The sequence below is a fragment of the Haplochromis burtoni genome, unplaced genomic scaffold (assembly GCF_018398535.1).
Source record: "Haplochromis burtoni strain Fernald_Lab_line unplaced genomic scaffold, NCSU_Asbu1 Contig_56, whole genome shotgun sequence".
NCBI lineage: Eukaryota > Metazoa > Chordata > Actinopteri > Cichliformes > Cichlidae > Haplochromis > Haplochromis burtoni.
Window position 1 is genome coordinate 1,823,125 of NW_024582417.1, and position 11,265 is coordinate 1,834,389.

The 11,265-nt window shown below is 39.9% G+C and overlaps 1 protein-coding gene across 4 annotated transcripts; it reads right to left on the reverse strand.

The window, feature by feature from the left end:
- Window positions 1-13: 13 nt before the first annotated feature.
- Window positions 14-9,185, reverse strand: zgc:163098 (uncharacterized protein LOC100037380 homolog). Of its 4 annotated transcripts, none has more exons than XM_005922187.3 (25): window positions 9,068-9,185; window positions 8,200-8,251; window positions 7,878-7,962; window positions 7,637-7,748; window positions 7,068-7,171; window positions 6,863-6,930; window positions 6,649-6,746; window positions 6,489-6,553; window positions 6,243-6,408; window positions 5,960-6,159; window positions 5,451-5,494; window positions 3,964-4,068; window positions 3,814-3,880; window positions 3,527-3,696; window positions 3,273-3,435; window positions 3,087-3,166; window positions 2,904-2,991; window positions 2,678-2,806; window positions 2,366-2,555; window positions 2,032-2,112; window positions 1,892-1,955; window positions 1,663-1,807; window positions 1,323-1,433; window positions 462-634; window positions 14-377 (listed from the first exon to the last, which is right to left on the reverse strand). In XM_005922187.3, the coding sequence occupies exons 3-25, from the start codon at window positions 7,953-7,955 to the stop codon at window positions 263-265; spliced, it is 2,616 nt and encodes an 871-aa protein (XP_005922249.1). In that variant the 5' UTR covers window positions 7,956-7,962; window positions 8,200-8,251; window positions 9,068-9,185; the 3' UTR covers window positions 14-262. The 4 variants fall into 4 exon arrangements, with proteins under 4 accessions (XP_005922249.1, XP_014189031.1, XP_005922248.1 ...); XM_014333545.2 differs by lacking the exon at window positions 9,068-9,185 and adding an exon at window positions 8,891-9,037; XM_005922186.3 differs by lacking the exon at window positions 9,068-9,185 and adding an exon at window positions 8,866-9,037.
- Window positions 9,186-11,265: the final 2,080 nt, after the last annotated feature.

Sequence of the window (11,265 nt, forward strand, 5' to 3'; positions counted from 1 at the left end):
CACACACACACGCTTCCATCACCAAAGGTGATTTATTTAGTGTTCGAACTTTACAGCGACATTTGTTTTGTTTGTTTTAAACCAAACATTAAAACAAAAATAAATATAATTACAGTGTTCATTCTTCATCATATAAAAGTGTACTGAATCTTGCATGGAGTGTTTTAGTTATGACAGAGCAGATGTGTTGGTCTGTTTGAAAGAGCGCTGCAGAAGTGCACTGTGTTACTTTGTGGACACGAGCACGCACTGCAGAGCTGAGTCAATGTTTGCTCTTCTTTGCTTTCTTGTGTGAGCGATGGGGTGACCGTGACCTGGATTTGCCTGCCTTGTGGTCCGGAGATGGTGATCGGGAACGTTTGGACCGTTTGGGAGACCTGAACAAAACAGAACATAAAATACTGACTTTAAAAATAACACTCAGGATGGATGCTACTGCAAAAGCATCACAGTTGACTTACTTTAAAGGAGAGATGCTCCTTGATTTTCGGGCCTGGTGTCCAGGGTCATTACTACGTCTTCTATCCCCATCGTCATTTTTTCTGCTCCTTTCTTTGCTCCTCCTGTCGTCCTTGGACCTCTCTTTGGATTTTGATGTTGATCTCTCATTCTTCTCTTCATCTTTTTCAAACTCCTACAGGACAGAGTAAAAACATCCCTGTTAATTTGTAGTTATCTAAAGATGTAATTCCCTAATCAGCTCAGTCAGGTTTAATGGGAGTTTCTTTCTAGGAGGTTCTATAAGAAGGAAAGTAATTTTTTTTTTTTAAAACCTCTTTTTGTCATCTTTTTTGGTCCATGGGCAAAAGCAATAAAATGCAGAATTATTTAAACACAATGAAGCTGCTACATTAGAACACAAGTCCAGCAAATTCTGCTAGTTTTTTTTCCCCCCTCTTGAGATCTCCACACATAACATACCCAACAGAGCAACATTTCTAGTAGTGAATATGAACCGTGCCACACAAAGCAAATTGTGCGCAAACAAGAACCAATAGCACCTAGGTTAAAATAAACTGCAGCTACAGTTCCTTACCAGTAGATGGTGCAATATTGACAAACATTTACAACTCTGCCACTAAATCATTATTTTAACTGTACTGACTAATTTGATTGAACTAATTTTGTTTCTTTTTTTTTTTCCCCCCACTACACTGTTCATTATTAGAGGATGTGCTTCTATTATACATGAGTGACTTGTATTTTGCTTAAAGTGGGGCTCTTTTGGGGAGAAAATCTGAGCACCTTTTATTCCTCCACAGGTAAAACACAGTGCAATGCAATTTTAAAGCTATACTAATTCAAGTGGCTCATCAACCCACCTTTTGTAGCAGTTTGTTTCTGTAGTGCTCCACTTGTTGCTGTAAGCTCATTCCAGACTTCCTCGGCCTTTTGCCAGACTCCAGCTCATCTTGGATCTTCATAACCTTTACCTGTGTTATAGTGAGAAAGCAAATCAGTTCTGAACATTTACCAACTACAATCTGACTTAATGTCCAACATGCCTGATGGTGGTACTCACAGGCATCAGGTATGGACTAAAACAGTTTATGTCTGCCTGAAGTGTGACCTTTTTTTTTTTTTATAAATAAGAACTAAAGGTACACAGTTTTCAGCAAATCTAACTCATACAAAGATGCTTTTGAACAACTTTTCACTTGCCTCTAGCTCTCTCAGCCTTTTCCTTTTGCTCTCAGACATCTGAAAACTTCTGAGCGAGCTTTGAAAAACTGCACTGTCATAGTTTGATAGACTGGAGGAATCGGCACTGCTGTCACTCTCCGAGTCTTCGTCTTGCGAGTTGCCACTGTTGACAGGCATGAGATCCATTTGACTGCAGTCTTTCTTTTTTTTATAAATGTACACAGGAGGTGAGACACTCGAGCCTTACCTCACGTTTGCTTCATCGCCGCTGTCTCGCTCCACCACAGTGTCCCACTTAGATTCAGTCTTTGCTATGAGAGATAAGAGAACAATAAGCACGATGATCTGGGCAGATTGATGATACAGTAACATCCTGACAAGTCTTACCTTGAGAAAACACCCCAGTATCAGTAGTCTTCTCCCACTTAGATAAAGGCACACTTGAGACAGGAACACTGCCTTCATCCACTGGGGAGATAAAACAGCCACAAGGTTAGGACGAGGACAGATCATCCTTGAAAGGCTTCCAGTTAGATCGTGATAACAGTGAGTTTGCTCTTTAATGACTGAGAAATACAGCACAAATCTGTTCCTGCTGAGATCGAGATGCGCACTCGTTACTCAGGACGTCAGTGTTTTGATGTATGAGCTGGGTGGATTGACTTTTTTTGTTTAAAAAAGAAAAAAAAACCAAAACACTATTAATATGCTGTGGACTCACAAGGCATCCCATCAATGTCATCAGCGGTGACCCCTAAGGGAACACCGTCTATGTCATCAACAGGGACTCCATCCAGAGGGTCCCAGCCCATAGGGCAGCCATCCAAGTCATCCACAGGAGCTCTGTCCAAAGGTATGCCATCTATAGGTGTGCTGTCCATTGGTGCACCGTCAATATCACAGGATACTTCCTACGAAGAGACATGGAAATGCATTTATGTCGAGGTTCATTTACTTTTCAACAAGAAGGGGAGCCTATATTGTTGAAATGGCATCACCAACAGGCAGTAATAAGGGGAGTAATTCAGCTAACCTCTGCCATCTCTGCTAGCTCCTCCCCTGCTTTGGCAAAGCCGAGAAAGATATTCTGAAGGTGGATTAGATAAGGCTGTGGGTAAATGGCCCAGTCCTCCCAAGCTCGAAAACAACTCATGACCTTTTGCTGTGGAGAGAAAGAGATAATATGCACATGAAAATGCTTTGTTGTCCTATTTTTAGTAAATGTCCTTGTGCGAAAGGCAAGCGGATTCCATGATTACCTTAAACAGCTCAGCCTGCAGCCTGGCTTGTATGTTTTTGTGCGCTGCGTTAAGATCTCCAAAGATCTGTGGCAGCTTTGCTTCAAAACTGGAAAGATGAGGGGAAAACTTTAAGATGGTCAGACAAAGCTGAAATAAAATGCGATCAGAGTGCTCAGGCCAAACTTAGGGAAAGTCTCTTACTATTTCCGGTAATACGAGGCACCGGCTACTTTGGCACATGAATTGTGCAAGATGTCTGACACAAGGTACAATCTGGCGATCTGTGAGATTGAAGTGGACAGAAAAGTTCAATATGACCTGGTTATTGTAGCTTTACAGAGATTCTGTGTAACACGTGTTATATAAAGATATATGGAAGCAAACTGCCTTCTTCTGAAGGGACGTCTGGAGCGAGGAGAAGGAATCGGAGACATGTCCCACTACTTCCTCTGCTGCGTCCGCTCGGTCAAGACAGAACATCATGGCATTGGCAATGTCTTCTCTCCCAGCAGCGAGCTCCTTAAGCAACATCTCCAGCCTCTGTCTGTGCCTGAAAGATGTTTACAGAAGAGTCATGTTCGTTCAGTTTAACTGAAGTTACAAGCGTAAATAAATGTCACCGTGACCGCTAGATGACTTACTCGGCTCGGAGTTGCCCTTTCTTCACCTCCTCCTCATGGGAAACATCATCTTCTTCCTCTTGCCTTTCTTCACTTCTCTGAGAGTAGCTGTTTAAAGAAGGTGGTCTCCACAAAGAGCCTCCGCGGAACATGCGAAAATCTGTCGTCCTCCACTCTGTTGGGGACTCTCCCTGAGGTACGGATGAAAACCAGACAAATTTTTAAAAAAAGAAAAGATGATTTAAATCCACATGACCCCGTTACTTCCGGTAACTGTTCAGAAACAAGGTTTTGCAGAAACAGAATACCTGAAGAATGGAGAAAAGCTTCCAGCGATAGTACACATGATCTTGGCTTTTGTTGTCAAAAAGGAATCTGAGACAATAACAGATAAATCAAACACGATGCAATTTTCTCTCAACTTAACACCAACACGGGCCCAAGTGCTGCAAACATACCTGTAATGTGGGTTGTTTTTCTCTTTATTCATGATTATGGCTTCAAACACTGGACCTTCACGCACCACAAACTCTATCATCCTGTGAATAAGGAATAACAGATTCCTGTGGGGACAGAGAGGCGCATCAGAGCCAGGTTTAAGATTAAAACTCATAATGCACACTCAAGCATCTCTAACAGTAAAAGGCCCATGAATATTATTGGCAGACTAAATAATCAAGATATACTGTGCTTATGCATGCCCAAATATAATAGGAAAACCACACGTGTGGGCCTGTCTTTTTTCCCGATAACTGAATGTAAGAATGGAGAAGAAATGACACAATCACAATAACTTTTCATGGCTCACGTTGCAAAGCCCCAATCCAAAGTTTAACATTAATCATGAAGCTTCAAGATGCCAAATACGCAAGAATACTGAGGTCTTGCTATATTTGACTCATGCAAGGCTTTGAGAAGAAAAAACAGTAATTTATTACTGTTTTTTAGTTGTCAGGGTTGCCAAATTTATGACATCCTGTAAAAATCTTGCTGGCTAAAATGTCTGAAAAAGATGTATCCAGTGGTTACTTTGGATTGGGGCTGCAGACCTGAAACCTGTTTGAACTTGATCAGTGTAGACTGTGTTCATGCAGTTATGTCTGCCACTATAGTTACACTCACATATTACTCTAGTATGACCTGAAGGAGCTGCTGGCTTGATTTATGACAAAAGTACTACTCTACCGACATCTGACTTGAGAAAAAATCAACATGCCTTCTAGCTGTATCGTCTGCAGTGTCTCAGCCTACCCATGGGAAATCCAGGGTTTAAAATACAGATACCAACGGATATTTACAACAATTGCAATTAAGTATTTAACAGAAAAATAGCTGACAACTGAATGACATGGTGGGAACAAGATGAGTTTTGATGGATTTTTAATAAACTGAAACAAGAATTGCATGTAAACCTCAAGCCATGACATTTGACATGTGTGAGGAATTATCCAAAAGTTCTGCAACTCTGCCCTTAAAAAGCAAACACCAGGCTTAATGTAAAATTGGCCCATCTACCCCTTTCGAGGTTGCTCTGTAGCTCTGGACTGCTTCCAGTGTCGCTCAATCTACAGAAGGCCTGGTCTGACCACATACAGGTGACCACCTGCAATGAAGCTCAACCTTGTGCAAAGAGAATGGATTTACTTCTCATCATGTTGGAGATGAGAGCTGGGTCTCAGGCAGCCAAACCTGAAGGGTCTTATTTAGGTCATCTGGGCTATCTGCTGTGCTGACCCCTTGTGAACGAGAGCAACCAAAAGCAGCAGCAGTTTTAATCACTGATAGGTTTTATGCACTGTGGATTGTGTATTTCTAACAGCCCTAAGACCTGAGACTTCCTGCCACAAACAACACATCTGGATAAAAGAACAGTGCACCACAGCCTCTCGCTTATAACACTTGTGTTACAACAGCTGGGCAGTCATAGTAAGAAGAGTGTGTATACCTTTCGGTTGGGATAACCACTTTGACTACGGCTTCGGACAGAGTCTGTTTGTGAAGTCAAACCAAATAGTGAAAACGTTAAAACGTGAGCACTTGTACAGATGAAACACTGCAGGATACATACAGCATAGAAAACGGTGACAGTATTAACGGTCAGTGAAAAGAGAGAGGGTGACACAGCTGTAGGACTCCAATGAACTATTGTAAAATACTACACAATCTATACAAGCTGAGCTGATTCGAGTAAATAACTGTGACAAATAACTTTTCAAAGCACACATTTACCCTGACTTGGTCACTAGCTATAGTTTCCAAACTTAGATCAACAGCAGGCCTTTCCACAATAAATAAGTAAGTAAATAATAATAATAATAATAATAATAGTAATACTGATAAATCTGCAGGTCTTTAAAGAAACAGTTTTCCTTTAATTGTCACACTCTTATTCCTAATTCATTACATCACCATACAAATGCAGTTAACACCAATTACTTGTGGATGAGATTTTACCTTGTCAAGCTCTTTTTTAGACATGCCCAGCGGCTTGGTGAAGTCATTGCGGAAGCGATCCCTGGGCTGAGCATTGAAAGGCAGGCCGGACGGCGGCGGCGGTGTGACTCTCACTCCCACCGGCGTGTAGAGTGGCTGAGGTGGGATGCGAGCTGGTTTGCCCCATCCCAGCTTCATCTCAAACCCCATAATCACTTTACCTACAAAGCAAACCATATTTCATTGTGCTGTGAGAAAAACAGCTGTGATACGTAACAGGGGTATTTTTAAGAGTCACCTGTACCATCTAGTGCAGCCAAGGCTCTCTCCGCATCTTTCCGTGTCATGAAGGCCACGAATGCTCTGTTAGAGGTTCTGCAGCGCTCCTCGTCTGTTCGGGGCCACATAATCTTCACACTGGCCAGGGGACCATACTTACAAAACTCTTTACAGAGCATTTCTTCATTCATCTGAAAAGTAGTAGAAATTTAAAGCGGGGGTCGTACGTGAGCAATATGTTGAACCTATGCAAGTCTGTGTGGACCTTTACCTTTGGACTTATGCAGTTAATGTAGAGATTAGTGGTGGTTGGCACTGTCAGGTCATCATATAACGCTGTAGGGTGAAAAAGGGCTTGATGTTAGGTCAATTTAAAGGTTACCAAATTGATTCAACTAACAACAACAGTAATATCAAAGGAGGGGTTTTACTTGATCGTCCTGATAAAGGCGTGTCCAGATCTCCATAATGTCCTCCACCGGAGTCAGTTTTCTTCCTTTTATGTCTCTCCTCACGCTCTTCTTGTATTCTGTATCCCCACACATGAAAACAGATTTACATGTCCCAAGAAGATAAACATATTTCACAGAAACATGATTTCTAGCACATTTTTGAAAAATAAATTAAAAAACAAAATCAACTTACAGCTTAAGTTCTTCCTTGAATAGTTCGAGATTACTCTTCTTTTTCTCTTCTGCCTTTTTTTTAAAGGTCTATCAAACAAACAAACAGCTGGTTATTAAAAACATTCAAACACTGAAAGCTAAGGCTAATAGGACCATATTTTTACATTAATACTTAATCAGATATTATGCATTTGATCCAAAATTAAAAAAATGAATAAACTTACAGACTTTTTGCTTTCAGCTGATGGTGAGACATGCTGGGACACGTGGACAAACTTGGTAGCAGGTTGGTAGAGCTTACTTTTCTTGACCTCTGCTGCTTCCTCCTCTGCAAAGATTAAGACAACCCTCGAATACTGATCCAGCTTATTTATGTAAACGCTTTCATTGTTATGACTTGACCCTGAACACCATTCGGACAGAAAGTGGCACTGGTTCCAAAAACAATTCGTATAAACTCACTCACAAGTGAACTAAATGAGATGTCTGTTCATATAACAATACGTTGAGCAACTATGTTCAACTATAAGTAATCCTATAGTGCAGTTCTCCCAGAGTTCACAGAGTCTCTGAATTTTATTAAACAGTCACAAACATGTGGCTCTTAAAAATGAAGATGGTGAACTATTTCACTGCTGAGTCAGGCACTCAGTTCATTATTATTATTATTATTATTTTAAACATGCAACTTGCAATCAGGCTTGGTCCTGACATCCCACTGCTGAACAAAAGGAACATAACTGCAATGTCGCTAAATCACATCATGATGCTTGTGAAAACCCTCGCTGCTCACCTTTAGTCGCATTCACAATACCTCCACGGACAAAAGTTTTCACTCTGCTTTTCTCGCTGGTCTCAAATGAAGCCAGAAATTCTTCAAACACCTCTGCTGCTTTTTCTTCCTCCTAGACATACAAGGAAACACTATTTGTATTAATTCATTACCATATGATCTTAATAAGGTTTTATTTCCGCCAAACATTCAAAAAACACTCGCCATCGTATCTAAATGTTACATCGCAAACCCCCTGCACCTTTTTTTTGAGCTCCTCTTGTTCCTTCTTTGTGAGTGTTTTCAGTGGAGCTGCTGGTTTCCCCTTTCTATCTGCCATGCTCAAGCTGCAAGCAGTACATAATAATACACAAGGGTGGAAAAGTTCATGTTAAAATGCCTTTCAATTTGTAGCACAGAAGCAATTGTAGAGGTAGCACTTTCTTGTAGCATTTTCATGCTTTGATAATAACAGTAAACCTTAAGAGAGCTCCCTGATCCAGTGGGAGGAAGAGCCCACAGCAGCAGACATGCACTGAAGGGCAAAGCAATAGAAATCTCTATCTTCTGTTGAGTCATCTTACCGATTTAGTGTCACTTATGGCATCCTTTCTTTGGTAAGATATTGGATACAGACTATTAAAGGAGAAAAACACAGAGTATTAATCGCCAAATAAAATAAACAACACACAGGCATAGAAAAAACTAGTGCTACTCATCAATAACCACACACAGTGCTAACCTATGGTACCAGGGGGGTGGACACTGGAGTGTTTACAACCCTTAAGTTTGATAGTTAAAACCAAGAAGATGAAGTGCATTAAACTAAAAGGCTCTTTGAACAATAAACATGCACTACTTAAACAGAGAAGCTGGTCAGGTCAATCTGGAGCAACTAAACGTGTTTAAAAGGCCTGGACAACACACAGGCTACCATTCCACTTTGCTAATGTTAGCTAACGAATAAAGAGCTAGCCCACCCTTAACCTTCACATGAATAATGCTAGAGCTTATATTTCCTCTGTCAACCTATGACCCCAACAATTCAGTAACTCGGACACATTTGCATCTTTCATAATCGCAAACACCTCCCTCAGTGCTAACACTCACACAGAGCTCAGACACTCTTAGCTAGCTAACATAACTGTCTCTTTATGTTGTTCTGAAACGCCGCAAAAGCGCCGACTGACCGCGCAGGACAGCGCTTAAACCACAGTGCATGCACACAACCCGATATAACCGCAACTTACAACGTGTGTTAAGCTATTGCTTCACCATTTGTTTGCGACTGACAAGTGGTTTTTTATCACATCGTGCTAGCACGAAGCGAGTGGAGCTCCTGTGAGAGGACGCCTGCTCTTCTCTGCTCGGTCCGCAGCTTAATTAAAGGAGTCCGTATCTCTGTGCGCTCATACTCCACTCATTACGGAGACTTCTCTTTCTTTCATCTACCTGCTGTTACAGTTTTGCCTCCTCACGTCCAGGTTTGTGGTGGTCACCGGCTGTGGGGTTTTCATAAATCTCATAAATGTCAGTTTGGGGGTTTAAACAAAGAGAGAGAGAGAGAGACCCCTTTATTTATTAAAGTGCAAGAGGCTGATTTAAAGCACTTTTGAACACCAGTGGACAAAAGACAGTCCGAATCAATTACTGATTATATGTGACACGTGTGATGGAAAATATTAAGGTATATAAAATAATTATAATAAATTCAAAACGTGCCCCGATCATCAAGCTGCAAAGCAATTGGTGGACCTTACTTGTTTTCATGATCATTTGTACCCATTGAGTTATTATCCAGTCCAATCCAATCCAACTTTATTTATAGAGCACTTTAAAACATAGTTACCAAAGTGCTTTCCAGTTAAAGGATAGCCATAAAAAACAATAACATATTAAACAAAAAGGAAAAATAAATAAAACATGGAAAACTACAAAGAAAAGATGTACAATAAATTAAAATTAAAAATGCATTAAAAAAATTAAAACTAATCAAATAACTGACTAAAACTGATTAGAAGCCAACTCTGATACTACTCCTAAAACGCCTTGAAGAAAGTGTGTGTTTTTAAACGTGATTTAAAACTCAAGTGTTAGGTCCAGCCTAATATGGAGGGGCAACGTTGCTGTTGTGGCAATTTGGGAGCCACACCAGCAAAAGCTTGTCCCCCTGGTGTTTTTTCAGACAAAGAGTGACTGGTCCTTGTTGTCCACTTTGAGGAGTGTATATGTGTTGAAGGTCTGCCAGGTAGGAAGGAGCTAGGCAGCTAAATATTTTTTTAATTAATTCTTAAATGGACAGACAATCAACGTAAAGAGGCAAGACCCAAGGAAATATGTTCATGTTTAGGTGTCCCTGTCAGCAGACAAGCTGGGTTTTTGGACTATTAGTAGGCGCAACAATGAGGCCTGATCAATACCAACAAAAAGTGCATTACGGTAATCAAGGTGAGTGGTCACAAATACATGTAAAACTCTCTAACTCACAAAAGTGATAAAAGACACAAGTTTAGAGAATTGCCTGAGATGAAAACTGTATTTATTTTGTCAATTTTAAGATTTATGCATATTTTTACCCCAAGGTCGGTAAAAACTGGTTCGTGAATCTGACAGTCATTTACATAAAAATGAAATGAGACATTGTGTTTGTTAAATGAGAGCACATCAAATAAATAAAAGAAAGGGGTCCAAGGATGGATCCTTGAGGTACACCACATGGGAGGGAGATGAACAAAACTTACCAAGTGAGACAGAAAAATATCTGTCAGGTAGGTATGACTTGAACCAGTAAAGGCAGGACCTCTGCCAACATGATGTTAAATGTTATGATCTAATGTGTCAAAGGCTACTGTGAGATCTAAAAGCACAAGTATAACAGAGTCCCCAAAGCCAGTGGTTTGAAGAAATAATAATAATAAAAAAAAAATTCAAAAGTACTTTAAAAACTTGACTGAAACACCTCAAAAATATTGTATTTGAAAAAAAGGCTGCAGCTGTAAGGCCACTAGTTTTACACACGTAGTACATGTATAGAGAATAGTTTTGATTAATGAACATCACAATACACAGTTTAACTGAAACCTTATGTGATATTAAATGGAAAATGAAGCAGTATAGTAAATGTCCACACACACCTGCTGTCGTCTATTTCCTATCTCTACCTTAGATTAAAAAGTTTCAGGTCATAATCCACTGCCTTCATGAGCTGCATGTCAACATACAAAAAGTGGAAACTTTTATTAAAATACACATCTTTCTATTTTCCTGTTGTCATTAGGTAACACCACTTCTGCTTGTTTTGGTCATTTTAAAAGTATTATGTCTGCAATAACTAATTAGGTTTTAGAGAGACTACTAACCTCATTAGAACAGGGCAGATTAAAAGAACTACATTCAACCTATGATATCTTGTTGCTATGATAAATACATATATAAATATATTGATAATATACAGTTTCAAGATCCAAAGTTTAAAAGAAAAACGTATGGTACAATTTGCCATGCTCAAACTGCAAACAGTGCAACAACAACAACGTATGGTAAGACACATTTTGCCATAGATAGATAGATAGATAGATAGATAGATAGATAGATAGATAGATAGATAGATAGATAGATAGATAGATAGATAGATAGATAGATAGATAGAT

Excerpts from the sequence above, each read along its gene's own strand:
- zgc:163098 (XM_005922187.3), bottom strand. The coding sequence starts at position 7,955 with ATGGCAGATAGAAAGGGGAAACCAGCAGCTCCACTGAAAACACTCACA. Across the intron at positions 3,697-3,813 it reads AGCTTTTCTCCATTCTTCAG|GGAGAGTCCCCAACAGAGTG; the intron begins GTATTCTGTTTC and ends TCCGTACCTCAG. Across the intron at positions 2,556-2,677 it reads AGCTAGCAGAGATGGCAGAG|GAAGTATCCTGTGATATTGA; the intron begins GTTAGCTGAATT and ends GTCTCTTCGTAG.